At 40.4% G+C, this 16,045-nt stretch overlaps 1 protein-coding gene across 2 annotated transcripts in view; it reads left to right on the forward strand.

Moving 5' to 3' along the window:
* The first annotated feature begins 231 nt into the window (after positions 1-231).
* The window catches only part of VCL (vinculin), a 112,661-nt gene continuing 96,847 nt past the window's right edge, over positions 232-16,045 (forward strand). Inside the window, exon 1 of one of the 2 annotated variants that reach the window (XM_061405834.1) lies at positions 232-541. In XM_061405834.1, coding sequence (XP_061261818.1) covers positions 374-541 — 168 coding nt within the window. In that variant the 5' untranslated portion in view covers positions 232-373. The remainder of the gene's footprint in view (positions 542-16,045) is intronic. The other variant, XM_061405833.1, reaches the window with a different exon arrangement.

Genomic DNA, 16,045 nt, shown 5'->3' on the forward strand with positions numbered 1-16,045 from the left:
CCGCTCGCTCCGCTCCCACCATGCCCTTATAAGGAGCGCCCGGCGTTAAGGCTCGGGAATCCGGTCGCAATCCCTGCGGCGCAGCCCCAATCCCAGGCCCCTCCCTTGGGAATGGGGGCGGGGCGGGGTCTTGGCGGCGCGGTTGCGGGGGCGGAGCATATCAAAGAGAGACCAATAGGAGTGGAGTCCTGGGTCTGAGCGGCGCTTCCATTGGGCGCGGCGACGCGAGTGGGCGGAGCGCCCGTGAGGCTGGTTACACTGAGGGAAGCCCCGACTCTGTAGTCGTTGCTCCGAGTCCGTCTCTGTGCGGGTCCCCGGCCCCTGGTTCTCAGTTCTCTGTAGCCCGCGGTTCGCCGCCCCGCTCGCCGCCGCGATGCCGGTGTTTCATACGCGCACGATTGAGAGCATTCTGGAGCCGGTGGCGCAGCAGATCTCGCACCTGGTGATTATGCACGAGGAAGGCGAGGTGGACGGCAAAGCCATCCCTGACCTCACCGCGCCTGTGGCCGCCGTGCAGGCGGCGGTCAGCAACCTCGTTCGGGTGAGTGCGCTGGGCCTGGGATGGGGATCGGGGGCGGGAGACGTTCCTGGGGTCCTAGCTCGCCTCACGGTTCCCGGTCACTGCCTTTGAGTTTGCGCGTGGACTCGGGAGCCAGATCGCCTCAGGTTTGAATATTGACTCCCCCGCTCTCTGACCTTGAGCGAGCCCTCGGGCCTCTCTGAGCTTCAGTCTCCTCATCTATAAAATGGGGACAATCCTAATAATGCCTGCCTTGCGGGTTTCTTGTGAACATTCAGTGAGGTGGTATTTATAAAGTGCTTAGCCCAGCTTATGACCTGTAGTAAGCGCTCAGTAAATGCTAGGTGTTAGGTTGTCTGATAGCCCCTTTCCTTAAGCTGGGTGTCGCCCCTCCCGTTGACAGCTTTGCTCTCAGCTCCTTTTTAGGCCTCCCCAGCCTGGCCTCTGGGCTGGCGGGTTCCTCTACTGACTCCCTGCCTCTCCTTCCAGGGATTCTTAAATAGGAGCCACGTTGTTCTCCCTTCTGATACTTCTGCCCCTCACCTTGAAACCTGCCTCACCCACCACCCCTTCCCAGAGCTCCGCGGGTCCGGCCCTTTTGTCCACTTGTCTTACTGACCCCTCAAGTCTGTCTCCTCCCTTCCTGAGGAGTCTACTTCTGCTCACACCTCTGGCACTCACAAACGCCGGGTGACTTCTTTATGCAGTAATTCGTGGGCACCAATCCCTTTCCCCCTTTCGCTTAACCCCGCTGCTTTTCATTCCCGCCCCCTCCCCCAACTCCTGTGGAGATTTCCACCTGGCTTTACCTGCTGTCACACGGCTTCCTCCCCCTGGGGCCTTTCCAGACCCGGGGGCCCTCCTCCTCGGCCCCTCCTCCTGACAGGAAGCAAGATGGAGCTGCCGGGAGAGGCCTGTGGAATCTGGGATCTGCGGCCCCTGCCGGAGAAAAGAACGGAGCGTCTCCTCCCCAAGCCACAACTTTCCTGGATGGCTAAGTGGCTCCGCAGACCCCTGTCGCCCACAGCGGTGACTCGTAACTGAGGTGGTTCCTGGAGGAGGCGGAGCCCGCTTCTGAAATGGGAAAAGAGGTGCCCAGTCTCCTAACACCCCGCTGGCTAATATCACACTTTTCTTTCCCACCCTGGGTGGGTGACTCAGAAGGCTGCTGCCTGTGAGAAGCAACTTCGGAAAAAGTTCCTAAGGCTTCCCCACCGAGCTGTGTAAATAGAGTGTGTCAGGGTAGTTAGGAGGCTGCGAGGCCACTGTGAGTCTGGGTGCGGCTTGGGCTCCTTATCTGATTAGAGCACTTCAATGCACTTCAGCTGCTGAAAGTCTTCCTCAGTCTTCAGGGGCCCAGTTCAGGAGACTGGTAACTAGAAGACACTACTGACCAAATTCCCCATCTGTTTTCCCTGTAGATTTAGTTAGACTGTACTCAGGAAGAATACTGTGTTCACTCAAAATGTCTAGTTCTACATTGTTCATTTTTTTTTTATAACTTATTTTAATCTAAGGCTCCAGAGTACATTCTTATGTAGTGTTGTCTAACATGGCTGCATTCCAGGCCTCCATTTTTCAACAAATAGGAAACAATGTAAAGAGACAAGGTAATAGTGTCCCTCCAAGGAGTACTTCAGGAAATGAAATCTTAAAACCACATGTTGCACTTGGAACAGAGCTGGTGTAGTCTAGGGGCTGATATCTGGCTAGGCTATTTAGAGAAAAGTTATTTATGAGCTTCAGTGCATGAATTAATAAGAATTGAATGTCTGTTGTATAGGGAACATTTTAATAAATCAGGTTTTCAGGTTGAAATGTGCATTAGAATCACCAGTGGGGCTTTTTAGAAATAAAGATGTCCAGCTCCCATCCCAGACTTACTGAGGAGGCTGGGTCAAGGTCTTTGTGTTTTTAAGAAGCTCCATAGATGGCTGTGATACAGTCCCTTAGTAAACATTGTAATAGATTCTGTGAGACAAACAGAAGAAAGGAGGGCAGTGATAAGCTAAAAACAAAATTATTACATACTTTCCAATACATTACAAAAGAAGAAATTTGATAGGCGTTAGCAGAGAGAAAGTGAGGAGGATTGTGCTGATAGTCAGTGGTGAACAAAAGTACTTGTGATTAAGTCACTTCCAGGTTATAGCAAGTAGATTGTCTTGACTCGCTCAGGGAGGCAAGCTGGAGAGAAACTGGAGCTGAAGTTGGTGCATGCTGTATGGGCAGTTTAACAGAAGTCCAATAAAATGAAAAAGAATGGAAGGGAGAGGATAAGAGTGTGTGAGGGAAACTGTATAGATTGTGTTCTGGGGAGCCCAGAGGATTTACCCATTGCTTGGAATTCTGGGTGACTGTTGTGGCCCTTGTGTATATGCTACTGAATTGTGTACATGTGTCAAGTTCCTAACTAGATTGTGTCTCATATGATATGTATGTGCTCCCCAGTTCCTACCCTTAACATTGGCACATGGGATGGCTTGATATTGTTGAAGGAAAGAAGGAACTATGGGAAGGCAGATAAATTAGGAGACTAAAAATTGGTTGGTCATGAAGAAAATGAGAGGACTTTGGGTTTGGCAGGCAAAATGGAGCAGGAAATAGGACTATTTTAGAAATACAGTAGAAGAAGAATTAGTAGAGCCTGATTATAGAACTCTCAGGGAAGAAATGTGATGTTCCTCTAATGAATCTGGTTTTTGAACAAGTATTCCAAAATGTATGCAATTCACATTTCTTTCAGTTACCTTGGGAGGCTATATCCCTATTCCAATGTTTCTCTTTGGGATTTTTTTTTTTTTTAACAGATTATATATATACAAATAAATTTGTTTTATTTTGGTCAAGAAAATTTTGTCTGAAGTGGGTATTGCTTAACCTTACTACTATTTTTGAGTCTAAAGTGACTTTTGAATATTTCCAAAATGAAAATATACCCAATGATGATGAAATTCTGCATTGTTAAGCAGTGGTCATCCACTTATCAGATCGGTATTTATTGAGAACCCCCTTTTAACATCAAAGCAGTAAGTATTATGTTGGCCAGAGTAAGTATAATATTGGATTGAAAGTCATAAGTGGCCCAGAGAAAGTGATGTATGGAAGTTCAGAGGAAGATGAGGTCACTTTTCTTGAGAACATGGGGAAGACTTTATGGAGAAGGTAACCTCTGAACTGGCCTTAAAGAAGATGGTATTTGAACATTTAAGGATGTGGTAATCCCGGGGATGGGGAAGCCTGGTGGGCTGCCATCTCTGGGGTTGCACAGAGTCGGACACGACTGAAGTGACTTAGCTTAGCTTAGCTTAAGAAAGGCATTATAGGTAGAAAGGACTACCTGAACAGAGGCATAGAATTACTGAGAATCTGAGGGAGGACCAAGTTTTGACTTAGGGAATCATTAAGCAAAACATTTGGATTTGCAATTTTTCATGTTATTTGTTAAGTAAAAGTAGTCTGGTCACTTTATATATGTATCATCACAATTGAGTCATCACTTTTACTCCACCCTTAGAGAGAGGGTAGGATGAGATTATTTACATGTCTTTTTTCTAGTGAATAAGATCATTTTAAAAAAAACAGCTTTGTTGATATATAATTTACATACCATACAATTCACTCATTTAAAGTGTACAATTCCCTGTTTCTCAGTGTATTTATAGAATTGTACAACATCTCCAGAGTCTAATTTTAGGACATTTTTGTTCCCTCAGAAAGAAACTTCATACCCATTACATTCACTGATTTTCTCCCATCCCCTAATACCCTAACCTTAGGCAACCATCAATATGCTTTCGGTCTTTATGGATTTGCACATTTTGGACATTTCATGTAAATGGAATCGTAAAATATGTGGCCTCCTCTGTCTGACTTTTCACTTAGCATAATGTTTTCATCTGTGGTGTAGTATGTGTCAGAAATTCATGCCTTTTTGTTGCTGAATAATATTCCATTGTATAAAATAAGGCCATTTTAAACACAGAGAGTGATTCTAATGCAGTAATAAAACAAAGAGGGGACCTAGGAGAAAGAAGGGTGGGAAAGGAAAAATAGAGGAGGGGTACAAGTTTTAAAAGCAATGTGAAAAATTCAGACGTCTTCGGCTGTCTGTGTTGTAGCATGGTATATAAATTTTTCTTTTTTCCCATTGAAGTGGCCCATAGAAATCTGAGTCTTTGTGACCGTAAAGTCATGCCAGTTTTGTTAATGGGGTTCATACACTTTGCCTTCTCCATTGCATCTGAGGGCATGTGTTGTAATTACTCCTGGGGCTCATGAAATATTTATTTTGGGAGTTTTGTGGCTTTGACTTTTATGAGCCTCACCCATATATCATACCCTGTTGGGACCAGCTCTGGGACAAATAGCAGCATTGTCTTTAAACTGATAGATGGGTAAGACTGTTCTGTTCTTAAAAAGAAATCAGCAGTTTATTTTGTTGTTAATACGTTATCTGTATTAACATCTGAAATTATTCCTACTTTAATTTCTTTTGGTTGATGTTGGACTCACTTCATTTAAAATAGATAGCAATGTTTGGGTGACAGGGCTATGGGTGATCTTTCTCTTCTTAATATTCTGTATTTTCTAATTTTTAAAGTGGAAATATTCATTCCTATATTAAGGAAAAATTAAGGTAAATAATAAGAATATATAATTCTTTATAGTTTATAAAATGCTTTCATATAAACATATATATAATCTCATAGCAATCCTTTAAGGTAGATATTGCTATGTTCCCAATTTTACAGATGAAGATACTGTAAATCAGTTACGTAACCTGCCTGCAGTGGCACAGCTGCTTAGTAGTGGAGCTTGGACTCGAACTCTGTTTCTCTCACTCTGGACCCTCTGCTTTTTTCACTTTACTTTGCTGTGTCCACTTGTCCTGGATCTGGCAAGATTATCTGTTTAAAGCCTGCCTTTGGCATGGCCTGTGTGAAGGGCCTATATTAAAAAAATGATGTGAAGGTAGTGTTCTGTTTCACAGCGACATTTAATTCTGCAGCTTAAAAAAAAATAGATACAGATAGTACAAAAGTATTTATGTCTGTAAAAGATAGACTTTTTCTAGTGTATTTAGAGGCTTAGCTTGAAGTCTATTAGAACTAAATAGTATTTAAAGTAGGTTTGTAGGATTTCTTTATATTTAAATAGTATTTAAAGTAGGCTTGTGGGTTCTTTGGGGAATTATGAAGTTTCATTTGGAACAGATCAAAAGAGATATACAAATGGGACTTAAATCTGCTCATGACTGAGAGAATGGAAGAGTTTTGGAGACTGTGTTTCTACAACTATGTTTATAATTTTAGTGGAGCCCCAGTTTAAGTATTTGTTTATATATATACTGACACTATAGAAAGTTGGGCTTTTCTAAAGCTGTTTTATAAATACCACTGGTATAACAGTGGACACAATAAAAGTTATTTTATATTTCATGGACAAAATAAAAGTTATTTTATATTTTATGGACAAAATAAAAGTTAAAGTCCTGTGCTGTCAACCACAGTATCCTAAACTGACTCCTTTTGCCCTTGTCAGGAGTAAGGACGGCTTTAAGGCAACTGCTTTTATGGATGTGGGACTAATTTGGATTTTAATATTTCTTGTATATTTGTTAAAAGAGTAGTCTGGTAATTTTATATACTTAATTACTGGTTATTTTTACACACACACACATATATATCTATAATACTTATGTTTTATATGTATCACAACTGAGAGGGTCATTATTTTAAAAGCTTTCTGACAACTTCCTGGTCTTGCTGGCACACCTTGAAAGAGGGTAGGATGGGAACATCTTAATACAGTATACAGCTAGCATAGCAGGTATTGTTTTTCTCTTTTGACAGCCATCATACTTGGTCAGTATTTGTCTTCACTGGGTTGAAGGTTTCTCAATGGCAGGGACCATGTCTGTGTGTTTGCTTCTTTATTTCCAGTGTCAAGTTGGTAATAGGTATGAAATATAACTTTAAAAATACTAAATACATAGCATTCATTTTTTATGCACAAAATATTATAATAGAAATTTTTGTGTGGCAAATATCTTCCATCCCCAGCTTTTAAACATCTGGTGTACTGAATTTGAACAGTCTCTTCAAATTTATAATAGGCCTCATCTGAAACAAGTAGAATGTATACTGAGAGGGAGGAATGAATGGCTAACTGCCCATTGTTTGAGATAACAAAAGTGTTAGGCTATTTTGGGTTGTGGTTCTCTGTTTCAGAGTCATTTCAACTATGCAGGCCACTTACTAAATTCATAATGTGCGAATATGTTGCCTCCTGTCTGAAAGTGGCATTGAGATTTTGCATTCTTTTTGAATTGTTTTGTCTTTTTAAAATTTAACAGTTTAGTCCAGGGGTTGATATAGTGTTTGGAGCTCTGCTAGTTACAGTGCAGTATCATACCATGAGTCATCAATGCCTCATTAAAAGATTTTTATTTCCTTGAACGATATGGCAGAAGACAAAGATTTCAGAAAGTTGATCTGGTTCTTTTTTGTGTTTTGGCTGATCTGCGGCCCAACTTTTTCAGTGAACCTTATGTCATGGTCACGACGGTGGGGTATATTTTTACATAATAAACCAGCATTAGAGCAGTATCAAAAGAAGTAGCTGTATGGAAAGAGCAAATGTCAGAGATCAGTTGGTATCCCAGCAAGTTTTCTCTCTAGGATAATGCTCCATGCTCAGGACTCTTGCTGAGAAGGGTTATTCTGTCAGTTCATGTTGCTTTCAGGCCAGTCTGCTTTTAAATCTTCCCAAATAGAAAGGACTAAAAGAAGAAAACAAACTTTAGCCTTGGCTTTTTTAAGCTCCAACAGCCTTCAGTGCTATGTAGTATAAATATTTCAGAGTGAGCTTTAAGGGGTAAAGTTCAAATCTGTAATAAGACTCTGAAACACCCAGAGATGAAAGTTTATATATGTGAGGAAGGACCTCCCATTGGAGGCTTTCATCTGTCTTTCTGTTACTTGTCTGGACCTGTAGAATCCTTACAGTATACATTTGGGTATATTGGGCCACACAGTTAAGTTCAGATAACATACGTTTTGAGTTATCTAGGTGACTACTCCTCTGATTTTTTTTCTGTAATTTTCTTATTCAGTTTCTGTTGGGAATGGTTATGAGAGGAAGGCTATCTTACTTGTTTTTCCTTAATAATTTACAAAAGAAGTTAATTAGGGAAGGAAGTTGAAATAAATATATAAGTAGAGGATTTTTGTTCATTTGTATTTTTATCATAGTTAAACTGTTTTATCTTTCATTTAAAATAATACTAGTGAATAGTATACTATCAATAATTATTTTTTGTCATGCTGAACCTTCATATAGTCTTTCAAAAAGAACAGTTTTTCTTGTTACAACAGTATTATACTTTTTGTTGTTGAAATTTATAAAAATCTATAGTCACAGTCTTCTTACAGTGTTTCTCAGCCTTTTCCAGTCTTTTTCCTCTAGTCCAAACCCATTTGTTTCCACAGATATAAATACAAAGTTAACTATATATAGATGCACCAGTTCTTATCCTTTTCCACCACTAACACCCCTCCTCCCAAACCATTTAATTCACTTTACTGCTCAAAAATTTGCAAACAAAAGCAAGGAAACCCAGTCTGTTATAACTATCCAGGATTTTCACTGCTATGTGCTGTTTGGGGAGCCATAATACTTAGCTAACAGCTCTTTCGGAGAAGACAATGGCACCCCACTCCAGTACTCTTGTCTGGAAAATCCCATGGATGGAGGAGCCTGGTAGGCTGTAGTCCATGGGGTCGCTAAGAGTCGGACACAACTGAGCGACTTCACTTTCCCTTTTCACTTTCATGCATTGGAGAAGGAAATGGCAACCCACTCCAGTGTTCTTGCCTGGAGAATCCCAGGGACGGGGGAGGGACGGGGGAGCCTGGTGGGCTGCCGTCTGTGGGGTCGCACAGAGTTGGACACTACTGAAGCGACTTAGCAGCAGCAGCAGCAACAGCTCTTTAAGTGAGTGACGAATGAAATAAGTTCAAAATAATGGGCTGGGTCCGGAAAGAACTTCTAATCTCAACATCCTCTTTAAAGATATGGGGTCTTTACATTGAATAAGTTGTGCATTTTATGTACACAAAGGGATAAGGTATGATAGAGTAATGAATAAAAGAGGACTTGTATAATTAGATATAGGCAGTTAGGGAGTGCTTGCTTTCTTTCCAGTCCCTTGGTAAAACTTTGTAGATCTTCTGTTCTTATATGCTGGGTCATCAATCTTTGGATAATTGATTTGATTGATTGTGTGCTTGTTACTCTCTCTCTCCCTACTCCCCTAGGCTGTCTCCCTCTAAGACTGCTGGTTTCTGGAGGGCAAAGACTGGTTATATTCTTGATATTCCCAGCATTGTCCTTATCGTGGTATCCCAGGTGGTGCAGTGGTAAAGGATCTGCCTGCTGGTGCAGGAGACTGGAGTTTGATCTCTGGGTCTGGAAGTTCCCCTGGAGGAGAAAATGGCAACCGGTCCCAATATTCTTGCCTGGAAAATCCCATGGACAGAGGAGCCTGGTGGATCCTCTGTCCATACAGTCCATAGGGTAGCACAGCATCAGACATGACTGAGTGCACATGCACATGCACACTTATCCCATCTTGTGCTCATAGTATTCCTGTGATAAATGTGTTGTGCTTTGATATTCACTGTAGCCGCTAGTCATCCTAGGTTTATTCATGATGATAAAGATAGCTCACTATCTCTTGCCTCCATTGGATGACTTGGTATTCTCTTCTGCCCTTCAGTTCAGTTCAGTTCAGTTCATTTCAGTCGCTCAGTCGTGTCCGAGTCTTTGCAAGCCCATGAATCGCAGCACGCCAGGCCTCCCTGTCCATCACCAACTCCCGGAGTTCACTCAGACTCACGGCCATCGAGTCGGTGATGCCATCCAGCCATCTCATCCTCTGTCGTCCCCTTCTCCTCCTGCCCCCAATCCCTCCCAGCATCAGAGTCTTTTCCAATGAGTCAACTCTTCGCATGAGGTGGCCAAAGTACTGGAGTTTCAGCTTTAGCATCATTCCTTCCAAAGAAATCCCAGGGCTCATCTCCTTCAGAATGGACTGGTTGGATCTCCTTGCAGTCCAAGGGACTCTCAAGAGTCTTCTCCAACACCACAGTTCAAAAGCATCAATTCTTTGGCACTCAGCTTTCTTCACAGTCCAACTCTCACATCCATACATGACCACTGGAAAAACAGATTCATAAATATTATATTGTGTTGGTTACATAATTGGAACTTTAGATTCCAAAAACTGTAACTTCTATCAGAAGTCAGCTTTTTGGATTGGTATGAATGTGGGATGTGTGTATGTATAGAGGATGAGAAGAAGTGAATCTTAGAACTAAAAATGTTTTACAAGTATTGTTAAGTTGCAGAAAATAGACTCTTGGCCCTTAGAGAATTTCCCACTGATAAGATTTCCAGTTGAATGATTTTTAAGGGGAAAGTGGCTGAATTTCATTGCAGTTGGCCACAGTCCAAGCCAAAGTCATTCCTTCTTTTGAAATAAGCTTAACTTATTCCCATAGGTAGGCTTTCTGTGAAGAAAGAAAAATGGTATATTTGTTCTTAGATTTGAAAGTTGAGGGACCAACTAGCAACTTATCTAGCTTCCCTGTATTTCCAGCCTTCTCTCTGTCCCCACCCCATCCCTGGAGAACTGGATCATCTTTTATCTGTAAGGTGGACAACACGTTTTTATTCATTTAATTCAAATAGATAAGGATATCTGAATGTGCCGGTAAATTTCTAGTAACACTCAATTTTCTTATTGTATGGCTGTCACTCAACAGCAAAATTAGTTATCAGACTCTACTATGCACATTGCCTGGTGTTCTGAATGATTTGTTGTCATGCAGTCACTAAGTTGTGTCCAACTCATTGTCACCTCATGGACCACAGTATGCCAGGCTTCCCTGTCCTTCACTATTTCCCAGAGTTTGCTCAAATTCATGTCCATTGAGTCATTAATGCCATCCAACCATCTTATTCTCAGTTGTCCCCTTTCTCCTTCTGCCCTCAATCTTTCCCAGCATCAGGGTCTTTTCTACTGAGTCGGCTCTTCACATCAGATGGCCAAAGTATTGGAGCTTCAGCTTCAGCATCAGTCCTTCCAGTGAATATTCAGGGTTGATTTCCTTTAGGATTGACTAGTTTCATCTTGCTGTCCAAGGGACTCTCAAGAGTTATCTCCTGTGCCACAATTCAAAAGCATCCATTCTTTGGCATTCAGCCTTCTTTATGGTCCAACACTCAGATATGGTCTGTGGCCTCAAGTTGTTAAAACACAGATGAAATTTATGATCTTATAAAAGATTTAGCTTATCCACATTCTCTCCATGCATCAAATTATTGTGGAATTTAAATTATTTACTTAAAGGGTTGTGTGTTGATAACAATAGTTTTTATTCCTTGGAGCCATGGAGAAAGTATGAGTGGTCTAGCAGCAGAACGCTCAGGTGGTGTGCCCCCAGTTAGGAAAAGAATTCTGATCATTGGCTTCAGCTTCCCTCTTCCTGTGATTCTCTAGGCACAGTGGGTATTCATTTCCTCAAAGCTGGGTGCTGCTTGTGGGCTATCACATGGGCTGTTCCCTCTGCCTGAGCTACTCTTTACTTGGATTTCGAAGTAAAGCTGTTCTTTACTTGGATCATTTCTGTTAATCCATATTAAATATCAGCTTTTTAGGGTTGACTCTAAAAAGTCAAAGGTTGACCTCCTTGACTCTGCCTTCAAAACTATGTTAGGTCACTCTATCATATGATTATTTTTTTCTTTATTGTGCTTTTTATAATTATAAGTCATTATTTGTGTGATGATTATTTCTTTAACATCTTTTTCCCTCTAGAGTCCCATGGGCAAATACTGGCTCTGCTGTGTTTGCCCCTGAATTTCCAGCACCCATTGAAGTGCTTGACACATAGAAGAGTCTTAAGGAATGATTGTTGAATGAACAAGAGGGAAGACCACTTGCTGCTTCCCTACCCCTAGACTGTTCTATGCTTCTTTGGAAAAATGTATATCATGCGTGGGTGAATCTTGGCAAAATTTAGCTGTCAATTAGGAAAGCAGCTGTAAATCATTGCTTAGCATGGGGTATTGCATGCAGTAGGATCATCCAATTCATGTTTCCTGAATGAATAAATTCTAGGCATAGAGTCCTGGAGTGCAGATGGGGATAATCCTTTTCAGCACAGAATCATGCAGGGTATGTAAATGTAAATAAAAATATAGCGTGGGTTTGGGATTCTCTATTAGTTTTGATGCTTTGTAAATGAACAGCTTTGGCAATGTGCATCTAGTATGAGTTAGCAAATACCAAAATCAGATATAGATATAAGGTACTCCCCTGGAGAAGGGTATGGCAACCCACTCCAGTATTCTTGCCTTGAGAATCCCATGGACAGAGGAGCCTGGTGGGCTATAGTCCATAGGGTCACAAAGAGTCAGACATGACTGAAGTGACTTAGCATGCATGCACGCACACAAGGTAATTCAGCCTAGAATATAATGGTTAAGAGTAAACACTTAAGGTTTAAATCCTGCTATTGATTGACACCTACAACATATATAACATTGGAGAAAGTATTTAATTTCTGTTTCTCATAGTCCTCTTCTGTAAAACAAAGCTAATATTAGTATCTGATTTAGAGTGTAGTATTGTGAAGATTAATGAGTTCATAAAAATGTTTAGAACTATGCCTGACAGGTAAGAGCTCAGTGAGTGTTAGATATATTAATATATTTTCACATGATTTTTAAGTTATATTTTAAATGTTAGTCTAATGAAAAGGCAATGTTGATTTTTTTTTTTTTTAATGTCTAACTCCTAACTTTTACTGAACAAGGCAAAGTGCCAGTGAAAGCTTTCCATAGAATTCCATATGTTGTGGAATATACAGTTTTATCAACTGTGGGGAAAATATATCTCACAGTTTAGGTGCCTGAGCCTTTGATTGCCAGTTTCTTGCGATTTAAATCAGACATCTAAATTTATGATCGATATCCCCTTTATTTGGAGCAATAGTGAGGGTACCCACCCCAATTTAAAAGCAAAAATTGAGACTTAGGATTTGAGCTGTATTCCAAGCATTCATTGTCCTATTTTCTAAAAAAGAAAAACACTGAAGGGGTAGTCACTAAAATAAATGGAATTGGCTCTTACAGGTGGGGTTGAAAACTATCATGCATTTGTGAGATAGAATTCATCTTGTTCTGGAACAGCCAAATTGATTTAACAAATATTTAATGACTACATGTTATGCTGGATACTGGAAAAGGTTAGTATCTCTAGCTTGAAAGGAAGGATAGAATCTCTTCAAATGTCCCATCAATATAAGAGTAATAGGTGGACTTCCCTGGTGAGTAAGAATCCACCTTCCAATGCAGAGGATGTGGGTTTGATCCCTGGTTGGAAAACTAGGATCCTACATGCCCTGGGACAGTTAAGCCAGTGTGCTGCAACTACCGAGCCCCTGTGCCACACCAAAGACCCAGCACAGCCCTTCTCTCCCCCCCGCCCCCGTCCCCCGCCAGAAGAAATAGTGAGTTAGAAAAAACTATTATTTTTAATGTTTCAGTGGTTTTCTTTTAACATGCATATTTAGCTTCAAAATCTTAAATTAATTGGCACCTTTACTGTTTACTTGAATAAAATGGCAAAGTATTTGTAATCCCACTGTCCCCTTATATATGGTTGTATGAGATTTTGTTTCTCTCTTGATTTTTTTCACCCCGTAAATTAGACACTGTTGTTCTCTTATACTGTTGCTTTCCCCCTCATTTACCTATGTGTTCACCGTTTTCTTTGTGATATAAGAGAAACAGTGAACAAATCTCCCTTCTTCCTGAAGTCTCTCCTTTACTAATATCTTTAGGTGGGTCTTTGGGCAGTACACACTCTAGTTCTTTTATCTGAAAATATCTTTTATTTTGCCATCTGTTTTTTGAAAGATAATTTCATTGGATATACAAAAATAGGCCAGTAGTAATTTTTCTCCAGCACCTTGAAAATATTATTCCAGTGTTTTCTGCGTTCACATCTGCCATCAGTCTAATTGTTATTTTGCTCCAGATGATGATTTTTTTCCTTAGTGAGTTTTAAAGTCCTTATTTATCTTTCTTGGGATTTTTTGGCCTCCCTGATTTTGAGGGTCAGTTTCTTTTATCAATGCTAGAAAATTCTTAACTATCATCTCTTTGAATTTTTGCCTTTCTTCATTTTGTTCTCACCCTTTGGAAGCGTAGAGATTTTCTCACTCTATCCTCTGTATATCTGAACTGCTTATATTTTCCATTTCGTTATTTCTTCAGCTCTTCCAGTTTGTTCGTTCTCATTCAACTGGGTCTAATATGCCATTTAATTCAGCCATTGAGTTTTTAATTTTTTTTTGAGTTTTTAATTTAAATGGCAGTATTTTTCATTTTTAGAATTGTATCTTTTTCAAATCTGGTCAGTATTGGTAGTCTCTTGTTCTTTCATCATACTTTTTTAAAAAGATTGCTTTTATTTTCATTTTGTTTGATGAAAAACATCTTGGAGTGTAAGGAATTATGAGAGTAGAAAGGTGCTTATAAAATCTGTTGAAATGCCAGGAAATCATTACTGTTGAAGTCACTGATTCGTTTTTTTTTTTTTTTTTCCCTCTTTTAAAAAGTTTTTATTGTAGTAAAATATACATAAAATTTACTGTATTAACTATTTTTAAGTATATCGTTTTGTGGCATTAAGTACATTCACATTTTTCTTTAGCCATCACCATGATTTCCAGAATCTTTTATTTTTCTCAGTTGGAACTTTGTACCCATTAAACCCTAACTCCCCATTTCTTTCTTTGGTAAGTGCAATTCCACTATCCATCCCACTTAATTTGACTTCTCTAGGTACCTTATGTAAGTATAATCATACTGTAAGAACAGTATTTGTTCTTTTGTGAGTGGCATATTTCACTTAGCAATGTATCTTTGGATTTCATCCATGTTGTAGTAAGTATCAAAATTTCCTTCCTTTTTAAGGCTGAATAATATTCCATTTCATCACATTTGGCTTCCAGCGTTTGGCTAAGGCAAGTAATGCTGCTATTTCATCACACTTTTAATGCTTTCTGAGGTCTGGATTCTGTCCCCGAGGGGTATAAACTGACGAACTCATGGGGGACTGCAAACCCAACTTCTAATATAAGGGAGCAAACTTGTAATCAAAGTCTGAAGGACCTTTTAAAGAGTAAGGTGGAAAGAAGACAAGAGGGGAAGTTCATTCTGTGTTACAGAGAAGCAGTGTTTGAAGCATGAGAGAGTGCTCCAGCCAGAGAAAACCTGGAATGCCTTCTGAGCAGAGAGAATGAAAAGATAGAAGAGTGTGAGTGTGCCGTAGGGAGTGGGGAAGCTTTAGTGATGATACTGTTAAGGTAGATTGTGCTAGTTTGTGAAGGGACTTACATGCCATAATCACTGAACAAACCTTCAATTTTTGAATAAGTGAAAATTTTACCCTGGTTCAGAATTTAAAATAGTGAATTGTCTCCGTCCCACCCTTGAATTCCAGCCACCTTGGTTCCCTCCTCAGAGGAAACTAATGGATAAAGGAGACCAAATGTCTTGAGTGTGCTTCTAGAGATAGCTACGCATATTCAGGCAGTTGTATTCCTCTTATACAAATGGTGACCTATTACCTTGTTTTGTTCCTTGATTTTTCCCCCCTTAACCTGTTTAGATGGAGAAGGCAATGGCACCCCACTCCAGTACTCTTGCCTGGAAAATCCCATGGACAGAGGAGCCTGGAAGGCTGCAGTCCACGGGGTTGCTAAGAGTTGGGCACGACAGAGCGACTTCACTTTCACTTTTCACTTTCATGCATTGGAGAAAGAAATGGCAACCCACTCCAGTGTTCTTGCCTGGAGAATCCCAGGGACGGGGGAGCCTGGTGGGCTACCGTTTATGGGGTCGCACAGAGTCGGACACGACTGAAGCGACTTAGCAGCAGCAGCAGCAGCAACCTGTTTAGAAGAACATTTCTTATCAGTTTATGTAGAACTTTCTCTTTTTTTAAATTACATTTTTTTTCTTTCTGGGCCATACCACGTGGCATGAGCGGTCTTATTTCCCTGACCAGGGATCGAACGCCAGGCCCCTGCAGTGGAAGTACAGAGTTCTAACCACTGGTCCACCAGAAAAGTCCTATCTTCCTTTTTTTTTTGAAATTGAAGTATAGTTGATGTACAATATTATATGTTATAAATATAGTGTTATAGATACAGTAGAGTAATTCACAATTTTTAATGGTTATAGTCCATTTACAGTTATTATAAGATATGGGGAATATTTTCTGTATTGAATAGTATATCCTTTTAACTTGCTCCATCCAAGCTTTCTCTTCTTTTGATAGTTACATGATGATTCACTGATGGTTGTAACACAGTTTATTTAACTAGACCCTTGTGGAAATACCTTAAGTTACTTATGATCTTTTACTAATTCAGGCAGTGTGGC

The sequence above is a fragment of the Bos javanicus genome, chromosome 28, assembly GCF_032452875.1.
Source record: "Bos javanicus breed banteng chromosome 28, ARS-OSU_banteng_1.0, whole genome shotgun sequence".
NCBI classification, from domain to species: Eukaryota; Metazoa; Chordata; class Mammalia; order Artiodactyla; family Bovidae; genus Bos; species Bos javanicus.